The following is an 18032-nucleotide window of genomic DNA, read 5'->3' on the forward strand; positions in this document are numbered from 1 at the left end:
ATCCCTTACCTGTATCGATGGTATTCTCGACCAATTAGGACAAGAGAAGTTTTTCTCTGCTTTTGATATGAGTGCAGATTTTCACCAAATTCCAGTGAACGAGGCATCTAAAAAATATACTGCACTTTCAACAACTCAAGGCCACTACGAAGACAACTGTATGCCTCCCGGCCTAAAAAATATACCAGCCACTCCAATAATGATGGGGAACACCTTTAGAGGTCTAATTGGCAGAGAATCCTTTGTGTACATCGACGACATAGTAATTATAGGAAAAACCCTAGAAAAAAAAACTAAAAACTATCGTGCAAGAGCTGATAAGGATGACTAGTTTAACAGAATATTCCGGGTATCATTTAACTACCTTATAACAGCTCTTTCCTCTCATTCTTTTCATTCTCCTTGGCTATGGTGTTTTTGTCAGCTGATACCGAAAATTCAATAAATCGGTTTTCTTGCGAGCATTTCGCGGGGCGGTATTACGACTAATGCCGTAAGAGTGACAACAATTGTAATAAAGCACTCTTGTGCCTCATTGTGCCTTTCGATGCAGGTTGTTCCCACAATGAGCAGGACAACTAAACATTATGCCCTAGATGCTTAGGGTGTGCAAGACATGCCATGCAACCATCATCGTCCGGATAAGGATAGTACAGTAGAAAACCTACCGTGAAGAGCTCCTCGACAAGAGGATGCACGGTATCTTTCACAGAAATGTGAAGGATCAGTCAATGTCGTGTGAGCTAAAGTTTGCTTTTCTAAAATAACCCGGATTTAAGTCGGGCACGACGGGTTTCATTTGGGCATATGAAAGCGGTCTGATTTCCACTTTAGCTTATCGACACCACATTTTGATCCAAGATATTCCTGATGATATTTGCAGAGCGTGTCATACATATTTTGATCTATTTTCATTAATATACGCTAGCATGATGGACATGATATTGTGACTGAAAATGATAAAAATATCAAATTTTAGGTCAGTGGAAAAATTCGTATTTGTATGTTCGGTTTAGTTACACTTACCATTATTATTTAATTTCAAATAAACACAAAACAAAAATTTTAGATTTTCATGGATCTCGAGCACTAAACTTATATGGGGCCAGAAAGTCCCTATCAAATTATTAATTATTTCTTTATTCAACTAGAAAAGCAGCAGATGCGCTTAGGCTCAACTGCATAAATGTATATATGATGTTAGGTTCGATTTAAATAAACGTATACATTATATTAAATAATATTAAATTCATTTTCTCATTTATCAGTCTTGTCATTGACTTTTTGCCAAATTATTGCCTCCAACATTTTAATTACAATTACCATTACTTTAAAAAAATATTTCCTTCAAAACTTTAAATTGTTAAGATTTTAAAGGTACAAATATTCTTTACTTTGTAACTTCAGTTGTATTCTTACATGTTTTAATTATTATCATATTTATATTGGATAGAAGTGATATATTTTTTATTAATTCTTCTGATCATGCATATGTTTCAAATATTGTTGTCATTGAGCTCTTAAATATTATTAGTTTTTTTATTAGCTACATTAATAATTTCAACAATAAATAATTTTGTTTGACTAGAACAAATAGTAAAATCAATAATATCAGCAAAATAAATAATGGAAATACGAAATTCGAACTGCTTTCAAAATGTATCTCAAAATTGAATTTTTTGCGTATTAAACTACATATTTTCATGACTTTTTCTTTTTTAAAATGATTAGTATTGGTTACTCTTACTTTTTCATATATATTTTCTGTTAGTTTGAAAAAAGCATTAAGTTTTTAATTATTTATGCTTTTTCTTAATGCAATTCAATGAAAAAGTCAGACCTACTTTTTATGGCGCCATTTGTTGGATTAGTTTTACCTTGCTTTGCACGGATCTCCATGACAGGGCCCTATGCTATTGGTAAATATATATAAAACAATATTTTAAAACTTAACTAGTTACTATCAACATGCATAAGGTACGATTATGTACAATAATACTGCGAGAAATTACGAAAAAACTTCGTGTATTCAAAACTATATATGTGTATGATCATTTTCGATCGATCAAAAACAAAATTGAAATTGAACAAAATGATACGATATTGCAAACAAAAACCAAAGAATCAAATTAAATATTGAATTTATATTCCAAAAGTGGTTTCAAGGAAATATGTTAACCATATTTAAATGCGATTTTAAGAAATGTAAAAGGAAGTGGGTTAACTGTAGTATACAGCTTGGCTATGGCGGGGGAAAAAGTACTTTACAAAATGGGCTTAGGTTATTTGGCGGGAAACTTAAAGAGTTTTATGGGAGTAGTGGGTCTTGACCTAATGATGGTTAATTTCTAATTCAATGCAATTTCCCTAAATTATTAGCACCCAAAACCTTCAGATGGATAGTTGTTTTTAGGGACTCTTTTCCACAGTAGTAAGCCTCCCTTCACTTGTGTACCGGATAAAACTCAAAATATGACGTCAGCCGAAGGACTGTTTAGCCTCCTCCATAATCAATCAATATACTTCGACCCTCTTTTCCATTGCCCCGTTTTGTCAACCCTTAGAGTGAGCTCCTCAGTTCAGCGACTTCGAAAAACATATTTCTTGTAACCATCGAGCAGAAAACACCTGATCGGGCTGACCTCAGGTTATTTTTTCTTCTTTTTAAACACTTTTTTGACCTCTTATGTGTTTTTATAATCGTGTTTTTGTTTAAAAAGAAATTTATATTTATCATAGGTAACATTCTCGACAATAGATGTTTCGGTCCTTCAAATCACTGATGTTTTACAGCGTAACAAAAATTTGTAACGTGTGTAAAATATTTCTTTCGGAAAGCAACCATCATATCAGTGCAAGTGTAACAATCGTGCAGACATGATTCTGATCAAAGAACTTTCTACGAGTATCCGTGAGTGTAATACGTGTGTGAGACTAAGGAAAGCAAGTCAGGATCTAAAAGAACTTTATGGAAAAACATAAATCCATTCTTCGTAGCATGTAATACAGAGAGAAAGAGGCTGCTTCGATGTTCAGCGTTATTTAGAGTTTCAATCCAGAGGATCAATGCCGCATCGTGCAGCATCTTTAGCCAGATAAATTAGCAAAAAACCAACTATTGTTAGAACAATTTAAAAAAAAAATGTAGAAATTAAACTACTTAATCCGTCTTGGTGCCCAATGGCCGATTACTAATTAAGTCCCTTACACTTACAGGGAGGGAGTGGGGTGTGTATGTTCACTAGTTGAACGATAGTCGATCGGTGAGTGCAACTCGAGCGACATTTTATAGCGACTATTAATCTAACGTATAAAGTATTGATCGAACAAACTGGGCGCGAAGAATTGCTGAACTTTACTTAACCATTAGTACATTTAATAAACGAACTATTATATAAATATTGATTTTCTGACTATTTGAATCTATTACGTAGAGTCACATGTACCGGAGCTTGCTCAAATGTTCGAGTACCAAACTGCTACTCTTTTTCATAAATAATTAAATTAGGGGTTGATATTTCAGAAGGGGAATACTAATTAACCCTTATTGAAGATTTTCATGCGAGTTACGCGAGTGCTGAAGTACCGTGACTCACCATCTTGGGAGAAATACCGAATGAACCCGGGGATAGACAACCAGGCGAAAACGTCCGAAAATCACTCGATACAGTTCGGTTTTTTCCCAAGCGTCATAAAGAGCAAGGACAAAATGGAATCCACAGGTATGGAGATTTGTTCGACGATCATTCAATGTTGCCAAATCCTCTTCAACATGCAGCACTGTTGACACCTATCCTTTTTTTAGAACAAACCATGCTTACGTTAATAGATTTAATGCTTTCACGATAATTCCTTTTTAATAAAAAGAGATATTTCGAATTTCAATCGTGTAAAAAAACTACGAATTTTGCCGACGTTTCGTGAACATTTCAGTTCACTTATTCAGGGCTGACCTGAAACTGAGGTATCAGGTTATGTTTTATCATGTTTACGTTGTTGGAAGATCGACGAAGACGAGTATAGATGATGCTCCAGTTGTGTGACTGCTTTTAAAAACAACAAAGGATAGTAGCTCCAGTAGTTTCAGCCAACAACATCAAAACAGCTCCGAAAAGGCCGGGAAGTTTCGCGCATGGAACAGGAAAAATGCACTATGAAGAGTACGGGAAGCAGGAGACGACGCTAAAGCATTCGGACGGAAGCAGAAAGTCGACAAAAAAGATCATTATCGAGAACATCAAAACCTCGACCACCACTTAAAAACGAATATAGAGATCTTAAGTTCTACAAATGTAACCACTACGGATACTTTTCAAGAAATTGTCCTGAAACGCCACAAGAGCTTTCTTGTTTTAAGTGCATTGCCAAAGAACATACGCTCCGTCAATTGACGAACAAAGTAAATACTTCAAAAGATTATATGATAGTGCTAGGTGTTAGGATTTAAGTCTTTCCGGATGAGCTATAACACATGAATATGTTGATTGGTAAACATTCACCGATGCAGCGACTACAGAATACTTTAAGTAAGGTCATAAGCTGACCTTTTTCAAGAGAAAAGACTAGTTCCTGTCTGAACTCCCTACAGAGTTCCCATGTGGATGACGAAAATGACGGCTTGCAAATGCCTGTCAATAAATTCTGAGAAAAAGTACAATCTTTCAAAAAGGGCACAAATGTTCTTCGTGAAAAAACAATCAGATGGGATAATCCTATTCCATACGAGTTACAAGGCTCTTGGTTAGATTTAAAAAATCAATTAAATCTTGTTAAAAATTTATGTTTCAAGGGATGCACGGTTATTTCAAATACAGTGAGGACACAAATTCACGGATTTTGTAATGCAAACACTAAGGCATACGGTGCATGTATCTATCTCCGCTCCACTAATAATCAAGGGGCGCATTATTATTCTCTCATGTGTGCCAAATTACGTGTCGCGCCTATAAAGATTGCATAGTTGCCAAAACTAGAATTATGCGCAGCAGTTTTGCTTTCCAGTAAATAAAACCTTCTTCTTATCTGACTACACTATCGCATTAGGTTACATCGCCTTCAAATTATATACTCTGCCTAACCTTGAGACAAAGTAGCAGAAATTTAAAAAAGCATCCCTGATCTTTGGGTTCAAGTGCTGTGAATACTGACGGCCTACAAAAATAACAAAACACCAAACATTCATTTTTTGAATTCACTGTACTTTTATTATCTTAACTAATAAATTTCAAATTACATCTCTATCACAAATTATGACAATTTAAAAACAAAACATAATCAGTATTTTTTTGCAATGGAGTGTAGGATATTTCTAGTGAGTCCATCTTTAGCCAACAAAAACAAACTGGATGATTTATCTAATTTGAAATTGAACCCGTTTCAATTCAATTGGCACATTTGTGGGAATAATAGGGATTCGTTCAACTTGAATTAAAAACGGAAAGGGCAGGTAGGTTTGCCGAAATTAACCCATTCCAATTTTATAATATCTTTTGATTTAGTTTAATATGTTTTAAAATACGTATCTAGAATATGTTACATTTCAAAAGATTTAATTTTATTTTTACTTAAATTTCGATTAATTAATTAGCATATTGTATTATAATGAAAAACATATCTAACCGATAGATTCTTGTGTTTTAAAACTAAAATACAGGCTCATTAGTTTCATTTTAATTAAATTTCTCATTCATTAAATTTGATAGCCTAAATTCATTACTCAAATAATTGACATTTTTATTAATTATTTAGTACAAAATAATTTATTTCTTAATTCTATTCAATAGTATCATTACTCAACTTGAATTAAAAATGGAGAGGGCGGGTAGGTTCATCGAAATTAACCGATACCAATTGTAAAATATCTTTCAGTTTAGTTCAATGAATTTTAAAATACATGTCTAGAATATGTAAAAACAAATTTCTTATTTAATTTTGTTTCATTTTCTCATTTTTAACAAGCAGTTTGTAACAACATGTGTGGCTGGGCATTTAAAAAATTTAAATATTCTTATTATATTAAAAGACTTTATTTTTATGTCAATCTAATTTGTCATTAATTAATGAGGATATCGTATTATAATGAAACATATATCTACCCGATAGACACATAATTTTAATGAGAAGTCGGTAGCACCACATTTCCGATACATTGTAACATAGCGAATGGTATACGTGGCATAGCTTCCCCCTTTCTACCCCGATTACTGACTTAGAGTGATGGCAGTGCAGTAGTAGGTGATTTGATGACTGTGTGTAACTTATCACCACACACGTAGGCGTAACTTTAAAAACATAATCATTTTTATACTTCTCTTTGATTAAACTACTGATATAAAATACAAAGAAAACTTTAAGATAGTAAATTTGACTTGTTTCCCTCATTCCTACATGCCACGAATTTTAATTTGAGCTATTCTAGAAGAAAATGGAACTAAAAGATAAGCTTCCAGCATAGAAGCCTAAAAATCAAATTTTAAATATTATTCTTATATTTTAACCACTGATATAAAAAAATAGGACATAGAAAATTTGATTTTGCATTTCCATTATACATGTAAAGAGTTTCAATTTCAAATCCCCCCTCACCAAATGACTTTTGCTTAAAATTTGTCAGTTAAATAGGAAGCAGATTTCTCCCAAAGTTCTAAATATTTTTCTTTTAGAATGAGTGGTCACTTTATAGGGCGCATACAAAACCTCTAGGTTTGGAAGCTTAAATAGTGTTTTTTAAAGTTACAGCAAATGATCGAAAATTAACTATAATATCTTGAATATATATTGACACTGGTCGAAAATTCATTAAAATCGAAGTTTTCCGTTCAATATTAAAAATGAGAATTTTTTTAACCAGAGAATTTTTATACTGAACTATTTAAAAATTAAAGTATTTCACAACTAGGCATTCAAAAGTAAATTCTATTAAAATTGAATGATATTTTGGAAGTATTAAAAATTGTAGAATGTTAAAATGGTGTCATAGTCTATATCTCCCGGATTTTCCTGGTTCTAAAAGATTTCCGGCCATTGGCCGGGTATACCAGTTCAGCGTTCACCCTGATGAAATACAAAGAAGTATAAATACTTAAAAACTTCTATTTCTATTGACTTACTGTTTTCCCGTTCGAGATTCACATCTCACATCTGCAAAATCACTTTCCTTAAGAATGTAGCAGTCATCAGATTCAACCGCCTTAGTCAAACGTACTTTAAAATCATCGACCCTCACGATTTCTGTAATAACATATATACTATATATCTATACTAAACAATGCAGGTTAGTTTATAGTATTAAATTAAATTTATTTTAAGAGTAACTTACCACTGAAAGCACAAGTTATTTGTCCATTTATTTCTTTAGCGCTTTTCGCAATTTGCAATTTTGATCCATCAACTACAACCCAATCTTCCGGTTTACAGTTCAAAGGCTTGACTTCTTTAATAAACTTCATTATTTCCGGATTTAAAATGTCAAGATCAGGAAATTTACAAGCCGGTGCCCCATCTCTATTAAAAAAAGGAATCTTAATGTTAGTTGAGAGAGTTTTAGGAAATCAAAATATAGTTTTAAGATTATATGAATGCTCCGTAAGGAAAAACTCAAAATCATAATAGTATATTGTGACAAAAGTAGGGAATCAGGGACTTTGGAAATCGCATATCCTGCCGGTGGGGTCCATAGTATATAGAGGTCGGAGTATAATGGAAAAAAAATTCACAATTGAAAATTTTTGTAATTTTGACGCTGAAAAATATAAAAGCCCTAAAATTGGTCATATTACTTTCTTCAGAAAAATTCAGTTTACCTTTCAAGACTTAAAATTGTCTCAAGACAAGTCTTGAGATTTACAATAAAACTTCTCGTCTCAAGATAAGTACACTCCGATTGGTCTTTGACACTCCTCGTATACCTTAGTCATAAACTAAAGACTTACGCTTTCGACTACTAAGTCTCGCCCCTAGCCGCCAACGACAAATAGCCGTCTTGGAGACGAACTCAAGACGAGCCGAGTTTAACTCAAGAACAAATATTTTCACTCGGGAAGATATGGGATATCTGTATGAAATAATTAAAGTACTTGTGAAATCTTTTAAATCTATGTGAAGTTTCTGCGAACTAGGTTAATGAGTAATTTTTGTAAAATTTTTCTGTAGTCGTCAGAAATCTGCGGAATATTGAAAATATTTTTTAAATATCTCATAATATTTGTGAAATCATTGAAGTCTTTGTTAAATCTTTTTGAAATCCTTAGAAATGTCTGCAAAATAGGTTTGGTTACATTTAAGAAATTATTACAATCTTTGTGACATCTTTGGAACTATGAGTTTTATTTCTGTATATATTATTATTTACTATTTATTGTTTATTTATTATTATTTATGTACAATTTGTATCTATTGGAATATTTCTATACATGTACAAATTTTGCCATTAAATATTATAATTTTATTCTCCTGCCCCCACCTAAAGAAAAAAGGCTCAGCCGCTTCGGATTCCCATGAATATGAGATAAAACTGGTCTCCTAATTTAAAATAGTGGAATTTAACTGTGAGGCAGTGACACACTTATATCTATCAGTGCATCAATTGAATCAGTTGAATCATTCGAGTGTAGAATGCTATTTTCTATTGTTATTGCTACTTTCCAGACACAATACAAGGGGGTTGGGGGATTTAAAATTAAGATTTATTTGGTGGAAATTATTTGCTAAGAAATCCCTTAAGAAGTTACTAAACTTTAATTTACAAAAAGTTAAAAACAGGTACTTGTTTTTCGCATTCAAATTCCCATTTTCATTTCAATTTTTCAAAGGTCCAGAGGTACGGTTAAATATTGATGGATCAAAAATGGACACACTATGCCCCCTATTCATTTTTATACTTTCCTTATTCGTGTCCCGCAAAAAAAATATTTTCAATAGTAATAACAATATGAATTACAGAATTTGTAATTAAAAAGATTTCTTGAAAATGCACATTTGGCATGCCTGTTTTTATAATGTACTTTGAAAGATTTTCTGAAACTTGCATATAGACACTGTCTATTACTCTAGTATTATTTAATATTATATAAGACTACAAATCGATAAAGTTCAGCACTGGCGCTAGTATTATTTCATTTTTGGAAATACATACTATCCCTTTATGATTTAAAAATAGATTAATTTAACATAAAAATCCATAATGCAGTACACAGTATGTTTTAAACCATTTGAAACCATTTTTGATCACAAAAAATTGATAATTAATGCACTATTTCATTAATATTCCTACAATAAATTTGAGACACTCAGTTGTTCGCGTTTCAGACTGCGCTATTGTCAAGGTCTAAAAGGTACTCTGCAGGCGTATTGCCCAAATTAAGACAAGCCCACGAAAAGTGCATTGTCAAGAAATATTTGTAATTACAAATCTCCTAATTCATATTTTTATGACTATTGAAAATATTTTTTCATTGTGGGACATGAATGATAAAAGTATGAAAATCTATTAATGAAAAAATATTTTATTCACTAACAGTATTTGTCGAATTCAAATGATTTCGCAACATTCTCTTGTGAAATTTCTATGACTCATTTTCACTATCATTTTGTATTTAATGCCAGGAAGAATGTATTACTTGGTGGCGTTTTTGTACCCTCGTATCTTTAGAGGGTTTGTTTTAAGGCATTTCACCATGGAGATTAAAGTATATAATTTTTTGTTTAAAAATGTGTTCTTATTTTTAAGTTATTCTCATGTAAATTTGATTCTGGTATCCTAGTCCACGGGGTAGCTATTCGGGATATAGTTTCAGCTAGTTTCAAACAGGGATTAACTTCAGGCTGCCGTACCAGCGATATTTACAATAAAGAAAAATAATAAAAAATTTCTGCAGTACCTTCAAACTTCTTCTTTCATATACTGAAAGCTTAATATTAATAACTTTATTTTACTATGCAAAGAAAAGGTTTGAAAAAAGTCATTGAAGATGGCGGACTGCACATTTAATAATGTACAGTCTTATACAATGAAACTTAACATCAGTCTTACTGTAGGATCGGAATTGACTTGTTTCACATTGTTGAGGATAGGGAAGGAACTAGGAGTCACAACAACCAATTCGTTTCTTTTAATCTATGAATCCAACTTTATGGGGAGGACATCAGAACAATATATTCCATGCCTGACAAGTGTCTGCCTCTATATCGGCAAAGTCTTTCCCTTATACTCCCTTCCTTTGTCGATTGTAACTTATATTAACAATTATTACAATTAATATAATGCACCTTATTTCCGAATTACTTTCTGATTATGCTTAAATATAAACTACTTTATAAAATAAGCTTAGATAGAACAAAGTTTTTATAAAAAGTATTATTAATTTCAATTTAATTTTAATTTAAATGTGTAGATCTTCTTTTTGCATGATAGTCGATCTTTGTCAATCTGAAAGCATTCAAACAATACAATTTTATTTTGTGATTTTAAGATTAATCTCTCAATAATTGTACATTCTCTGAAACTTAGTCTCTCAATTACACTAGCGTATATTATACAATCTTATGTTTGTAATCTTGTTTCTTCGGTAAGTATAAGTATTTTCAGATAAGGTTTCGTCATAATATCAGCTAAGTTTTCGTCAGTGGAAATCCACTGCACTTTTACCTTTTCATCATCAAAAATTGGTTTATAAAATCACCATTTGATTCTGCCGTGGACTTTCTAGATCCAGTTTCCTCTCTGAATGCTAACTCTCTATGAATTTCTTCAAGATTTTATGACTTGCGTCCATCTCAGAACAGTTTCTCGCTGACCGATTATCGCACCTTATTGTTGCAGGAAATAGAGTACGTCCAATTATGTACCTAATTGATTTGTCTAATGCTACTAACTCTTGAAATGTGTCACTTACAGATAAATATTCTGCTTGGTAAATACGCAACGTTGTACAGGATTACTTTCGACTCCTCCAAGAAATTACGTCTCGCAATAATTTTATTATATACCCACTAGTAGATGTGGACTTTTCACTGTCTCTGAAGCTTGAATCAGTTAATGCCTCTCGTTTCTCTGAATTGGATGTGAACTTCAATCCCAGCGCAGTTGTACCTCTTGAATACTTTAAAACTCTCTTACCTTCTATATATAGTATGACCATAGCTAATTTTCTATTTTTCTTCCATGTAAATAGGCATGGGTCACGTAAATCATTTTCTAAGCCTAGTGATCGTACCTTTTCCGGAGAATCTCTTGTTTCATTTCATTGGACTGGCTTTTAATCCGTATATAGACCTCTTTAATTTACAGACTTTAGCATGTGTAAGGCTCTCTGAAATATTAAAACCTAGTGAAAGTTCCATGAATACTCTGGCGGACCGAAGGAACCTAATGGAGCCTCTACAAAGTGCCCGTTAAGACCCTTTTGGGTCCCCATTCTGTTCCTTTTTAAAAAACAAAAAAAAAACAGAAAGATCAACTTTTAAATTGTTAATATTCGGCTTCTACGTTAAATTTTCTATTAGAAACTCATGGAGTAATCGCAATATTTTTTTGCACAGTTAAAAATGTAAAAAAATGTCATTAACTTCTGCTGAAGGTGATTGCAGGCACATCCATGGTAGCTCAAGTAGTATGTTGCGCGCGAAGTTTAAAAATAAACTTCTCTCTAACTTGCATCACAGCGTTGCTGCCTAAGCCTTCCACTGCGTGGCGCTAGCATCCAGATAAAATTCCTAAATTTACCGACGGAACGCTTATTAACTGCTACTAAAAGAAGATGCACTTGAAGGCGCCTTCGGCCCATGTAAATGACAGAGTATTTTATTTTTTAAAGTTTTTAACGCTGAAAGATAAGGTATTGCGATTACTCCGTGAGTTTCTAATGAAAATTTTAAAGAAGAAACCGAATTTCAACAATTTAAAAGTTGATTTTGCTGTTTTCTTTAGTTTTTAAAAAGGAACCGAATGTGGACCCAATGGGGTCTTTACGGGTACTTTATAGAGTCTCCATTCGGTTCCTTCGGTCTGCCAGGGTACCTCTTCATTTAGCACTCCGTTCAAGAATGCTGTCTTGACGTCCATTTGACATATTTCTAAGTCTTCTTTATTTGTAAAAGAAATAGCTGCTCTAATCATTTACAGTCTTGAAACTGGTGCATAAGTTACTTCTAAATCGTATTTATTATTGTCTTTGGATCCCCTAGGGACAAGTCCAGCTTTGTTTTTTACTGTACCATCATTTTCGACTTTCTTTCTGAAAACCCATTTGGAATCAATTATATTAGGTTTTTTCCATGAGGATTTTCTTTAGGTATGTCAACTATATCCCAAACATTGTTCTCTTCGATACGGTTCTTCTTTAATAGCCCTTTTCTATAGTTCTTTATCCTCTGAATGTATTGCCTCCTCATATGTCGTTGGGTCATTTTGTATTGATGCCAAAATAATATATCCAAGTTTATCCCCTCTTATTTCTTTGATTAACTCTGAATGTTGCTTGTCTTTTTCTATGTTAATTTCCATCGGTCTGCCTCTTTTCTTCGATCAGTCATTTTTGTCTCAGAGTTCTATGAATCAATTTGGTCTCTGGTTACCGTTCAGTTTTCTTGTTCTTTTAGTTTTTCAGTCATTGTGAAATTAATCGACTTATCAGATTCACTCTCAAATAGATTTTTATGAACTTTGCCTTCATTTCAGTTTTTCTTGTACACGTCTTTGTATACTAATTTCTCTAACCTAACCTAACCTCGTACTCAATCGATTTGTGAGAAGTAATGTTATAAGCATGAACAGCCGTTTCTGCAACAGACTCCCACATACTTGCTGGTAAACCAGAATCACACATGAGTGCTCTGATTGTTGTCTAAATTGTCTTGTTGAATCTTTCTAATGTCCCAATTAGTTTGGGATTGTATGGTGGACCGCAATCTGATTCTATTTCTTCTTTTTTTTAAACCTGAGCAAGTTTTCCACCAGTATATTTTGTACCTCTCTCTGATCTGATGTAACAAACCTTTGCATTTACACTCAATAGGTTTCTCGCAGATGTTACACAGTTCTCTAAAGCTTGACCTGTTTCGTCATTTGATTTTAGACACTATATTTTAGCATATCGAGAAGAATCATCAAAAAATACTATAATGTACCTCCTTTTTCCTGGTCATGAAATAGGTTCGATCGGACCCATTAAATCTGAATGAATTATTTGGAGTGGCCTATCTGCTCTTCTTCTATATTGTTTAAAGGGCAGTTTCTCCATTTTCGATAATATGTCCACTTCGCATTCTTTGATAGACTAATCAAACTTTACATGTTGCCAACTCATTTCCTTCTTTTGTAGCAATTTCAAATAATTTAGAAATGCATGACCAAGTCGGGCATGCCATAACATTGCTTCGCTTTGTTTAACCTCTGAATTAAATTTATCAGATGGATTTTCCACAAGTAACTCATTTAGACTCTCAATATTAAAGACATCTGCTTTAATTATCTTATGAGATATCAGACTGGTATCAGTTATTTTCTCTGCATTTATAATTTTGTTGTTTGGTTCAATGAGCTTCTCTGAATTTATATTTTCATTGGTTAAATCAATGAGCTTTTCTGAATACTTCCTCCCAATTGCAGACCCTGTTTCTTTTTCTGATATATCAGAATACACTGAATTGTCCGCCTCCGAATCCAAGGATCGTTTGTTCTCGTTATTTGTCTGCAATTGCTCTGAAATATCATTGCCTACCACTATACACGCAATGCAACTATAATTGTCATACTTGTTTATTTTGGTATTATCTTTATTTGTACCTTTTAGAACTTCAAACCTCACTACCCAATTAGGTTTTTAATAAGTTTCTTTGAATATTGTTTTATTATTATCTTCTTTGTATACCCTCAATATTTTGTCATACAAATATATACTAAAAACTGCGTCTAATAATTTACGTAATGATAGCAAGTTCTCTGAAATATTTTGAGGCGCTATGAGATTTTTCAACTTGATATGATTTGAATTCAATGCATCACTCTTTAGCAACATATTACCTCGACCATTAATTATATATTAGAAAAATAATTGTTGTTGGCACTCTTAATAATCCCATTATACCGGTCTGCCTTACCTTGAATTTTAGCACACTATGAATAGTACTGTTCCTTGTTCTCTTGGTCAGTCGTTGTTGTATTATAACTATCGCCAGCATACTCAGCTGCTCTTCTGGTTGTAGGTCGATTCTTAGTTCCTCATTAGTTCCCTCTACTTCTGAAGTTTCCTCTGCCATTATTTCTGCCTCTGCCATAGTTCCTTTTGTTGTTGCCCAAACCATCTCTTCTATTTTCGTGACTCGGATTAAACTTTCTCACTTCATTAGGAGGTCCATGTGATTCAGAATATCTGTTGAGAGATTTCTTCAGTTCTTGAAATGGATGTTTGCCTTTGCCAGTGCAGTCTTTTCCTTTGTGTTTAGTTTCACAATCACAGATATAGCCGAACTATCTGTTTGTATTTTTCAGAGGACAATTCTATTGCCACTGTTCTGTTCTATTGCATCTAAAACATTTTGAGTTATTGCTCTTTTTTTTAAACTTGCTCTTGATGCTGTTGGATCTGTTGACTCTGAATTTCCAGATGCAGCGTCGTTATCTTCTTGAATTCGATTCATTGTTTTTCTTAGGGCTTCCAAGTTCATCTTTCTTCTGTTGTAGTTATCACCGCTGAATCAGTTCGTCGTATTTCGGGCATAACTTCAATGAGAGCTTCGTAGAATCAAGAAAGCTTCCCTTGTTCTGTCAATTTTGTATGGTCATCACTTAATTCGTGTTCCCTGATGATATGGTTAATATCACAGGCCCACAACAAAAAATTTGTCTGCACGAGACAAGTGACTAGGTTACTCTTATGTATTTTGAGTGGCTAAATCTGAATATGTCCTCAGAATTTGTCCTACACGTATGAGTTTTCTCCTAGATGCAAAAAGTAGGAAAAAGCTTAGGGATTTTCTAGTCACGCAGACCATACAAAAAATTTGTCTACATAAAACAAGTGACTAGACTACTCTAATGGATTTTGAGCCGCTGAATTCACATATGGCTTCAAAATTTTTCCTACACGTCTCAGTTTTTCCCTTGATCCAAAAGTAGAGAAAAACTTCAGGATTTTCTGGTCACACAGGCCACACAAATAATTTGTCTGCACGAGACAAGTGACTAGGCTAATCTGGCCTCCGAATTTATCTTGCACGTTTCAGTTTCCCTCTAGATGTAGAAAATAAGGAAACCCGTAGGGATAATTTGCACGTTATTGTGATAATACAAGTATGCGCGAACAAAGACACATCGATATTATATTGTTAAGTGCAACGAGTTTCAGAGACTTAATTTGTACACAGCAATTCTTTAGTGTACATTCTGATTCCCCTAGCTTGAGCAATTCTAGGGAAATTAAATGTCTTTCTCAAATTATACAGATTTACACGGTGAAAAAACCCTAATATCCTTTACAGTTTTACGTGCGAAATCAGTCACATGTCCCATGCAACTTATTTTTGGTTGGCCTGCGTGACCAGAATTTCCCTAGGCTGTTCTTTACATTTTGCATATAAAGAGAAAATGGAACAAGCCCGAAAATTTTGGGGTTCAAATTTAGATTTAGTAAGGAAATCTGCAAAGGATATGGCATTTTTCCCCCGTACAAATCTATATGATATGAGAAAGTTCCTTAATTTTCATAACATTACCCAAGCTAGGGGAAACAGAAGGCACACTAGAGAATTTCTGTGTACATATTAAGTCTCTATAAGTCGCGACACTTCAAAATATAAAATCCATGTGTCTATTTTCGCGTATACTAATATTATCAAAATAAGGTTCAGAATATCCCTAGGGTTTGCCTATTTTCTGTATCTAGAGGAAAACTAAGACGTGTAAGAGAAATTCTGAGGCTAGATTTGAATTCAGCGGCTCAAAATCCATAAGAGTAACCTAGTCACTTCTCTCGTGCTGACGAATTTTTTGTATCGCCTGTGTGACTAGAAAATCTCTAAGCTTTTCCCTACTTTTTGCATCTAGGGGAAAACTGGGACGTGCAGGTCAAATTCTAAGACAATATTCGGATTCAGCGGCCCAAAATTCATCAGGGTAGCCTAGTCACTTGTCTCGTGCAAACAACTTTTTTTTGTGTGCCTGTATTTTGGAGTCAGTTTGTAGTATCTCTGAATTTTTGTTCTTACATAGGTCCTGCTGTTTAAGGATGCTCCATCCACTACCTTGTGTGTGTTATGCTCTGTAGACTCTGAACTCTGCACGGCTTTTAGTTTAGCTTTTTCAGACTCTAACATGTTTTCATGTGCTAAGGCCAGTTTGTCCACAGCATCTTTCAAAACACTTGGGGTAGTGGGGTCAATCGATGCATTTGATTACCTCTTTTTGGCAAGAACTTGTACTCTTGATATTGCTCTTAGCAATTCTTCAACATTTCTTGAACAGTCTTTACTAGTCGTCAAGGGCTGTGATAAACAATCATCTTGCTTTGAATTGACTTTATCTGTCCTTTGTGGAGTACTCATGGTTTCAGTATCAAGCTCTAATTTCCCCTGAACACTTTCAGTCTGTGCTGTAGTTGTAGTTGTGAAATAAATTCATATTAATTACCTGTATTTCAACTTTAATCTAAGACTATACTCTCAAATTTGTATGTACTTGTATTTACTGAATTTATGGATTATTATTTCTGATATTATGACATTAACACCCTTCTTTTTGAATATAGAAAAACCAAATCAATTCGCTCGTAAACAAAACTTTTCTTATTTCTCTTAAATGCGTACATTGTATTTAATTCTGAAAACCGCAAACTGCGAACCAAACTACGAACCGAACTGCATCAAATGCCGATGGCGTCGGAAAAAAATGGTAGGAAAGAGACTTCGATTAAATAGGTCGCCTTTCTCCGCTATTTTTTGAAAAATACGGAGCTCTGCTACCATGTAGGATAGAAGTCCACTTGTTTCACGTTTTTGAGGATAAGGTAATTATTCTATTACTTTTGTTTCACGTTTGGAATAAAAATAATATATTATATTACATTCCTAGTAGGAGATATCTTTAAAGTGAAAATATAAAAGGTATAATCGCAAAACATCAAAGTATAAATGCATTTGAAAAGTTACCCTAAATTACTGAATTTTAAATAATTCTACAGTCCTACTGAATGAAACCTTATGTTAATATTATTTTGATTCTATTATTAATACAAATAATTATTATCAAATTGTTTTATGCATTTAAACTATTATTTAAATGTAAAAAATCGCAATTCAGTATCATTCAACCTTTAGTTTACATTTAAATTAAATGTACAATAATATACATTTCATTTTAAAGAATAATTTTATTAAAAATAATTTAAAAATACAATGATCATATTAATGTGGTAAACGCATCTTGAAGCAAACAAATAGAAGAGAAAGAAAAAACTGCAATTACTGTCTTGGAGGTTTCACGTGAAGTGTAACCAATAAAGAAAGATAGAAGCATTCACATGGAAAAACAACCAAACATATTTGAGACACCAACACAATAAACGGGATCAAAGTCATAAAGAACCTTGGTGACCGTGTCATACAGTATCCCCGCAGTATGAACCTTGAGTGGAAGTGTTTGCTTATTTAGTTAATTTAACACGAATTACAGTAAGACTGAGTGGAGAATTAATGTTAATGAAACTACGCCCGAAAATTCAGCAGTAGGAAGGTTATTTATTTTGAAAACAACGGGAGGGTACCGATTAGAACGATAGAGAAGTAAAGCGGGGAACCGCTAAAATTACGAACTGTCTGACACATGGCTACGGCACTCAGGGTAAATGACGGGGGTAACTCAAACTCGGGTCAGTGATCCCAGATCTGAAACGAGACGTGGTCCAATACTATGACACGTCTATGTCTGTGTGAATTGAGTAGGAGACGATATAAATGCCTGGGTTGCGCGCGCAACCCATTTCTCCTCTTCTGAATTTTAAAACTCGAAGGTGCACGATTGCCGGTCGAAACACTTCGGC

General features: G+C 33.5%; 1 protein-coding gene across 8 annotated transcripts in view; it reads right to left on the reverse strand.

Annotated features, from left to right (window-relative positions):
• Positions 1 to 18032, reverse strand: part of LOC117167143 — a 379970-nt gene that overhangs the window by 106279 nt on the left and 255659 nt on the right. For all 8 annotated transcript variants that reach the window (XM_033351851.1, XM_033351850.1, XM_033351848.1 and 5 more), the window contains 2 exons: positions 7319 to 7503; positions 7110 to 7230 (listed from right to left, as the gene is read on the reverse strand). In XM_033351851.1, the coding sequence (XP_033207742.1) occupies positions 7110 to 7230; positions 7319 to 7503 (306 nt within the window). The remainder of the gene's footprint in view (positions 1 to 7109; positions 7231 to 7318; positions 7504 to 18032) is intronic.

Source organism: Belonocnema kinseyi, chromosome 2, assembly GCF_010883055.1.
Source record: "Belonocnema kinseyi isolate 2016_QV_RU_SX_M_011 chromosome 2, B_treatae_v1, whole genome shotgun sequence".
In the NCBI taxonomy this organism is placed as follows: Eukaryota; Metazoa; Arthropoda; class Insecta; order Hymenoptera; family Cynipidae; genus Belonocnema; species Belonocnema kinseyi.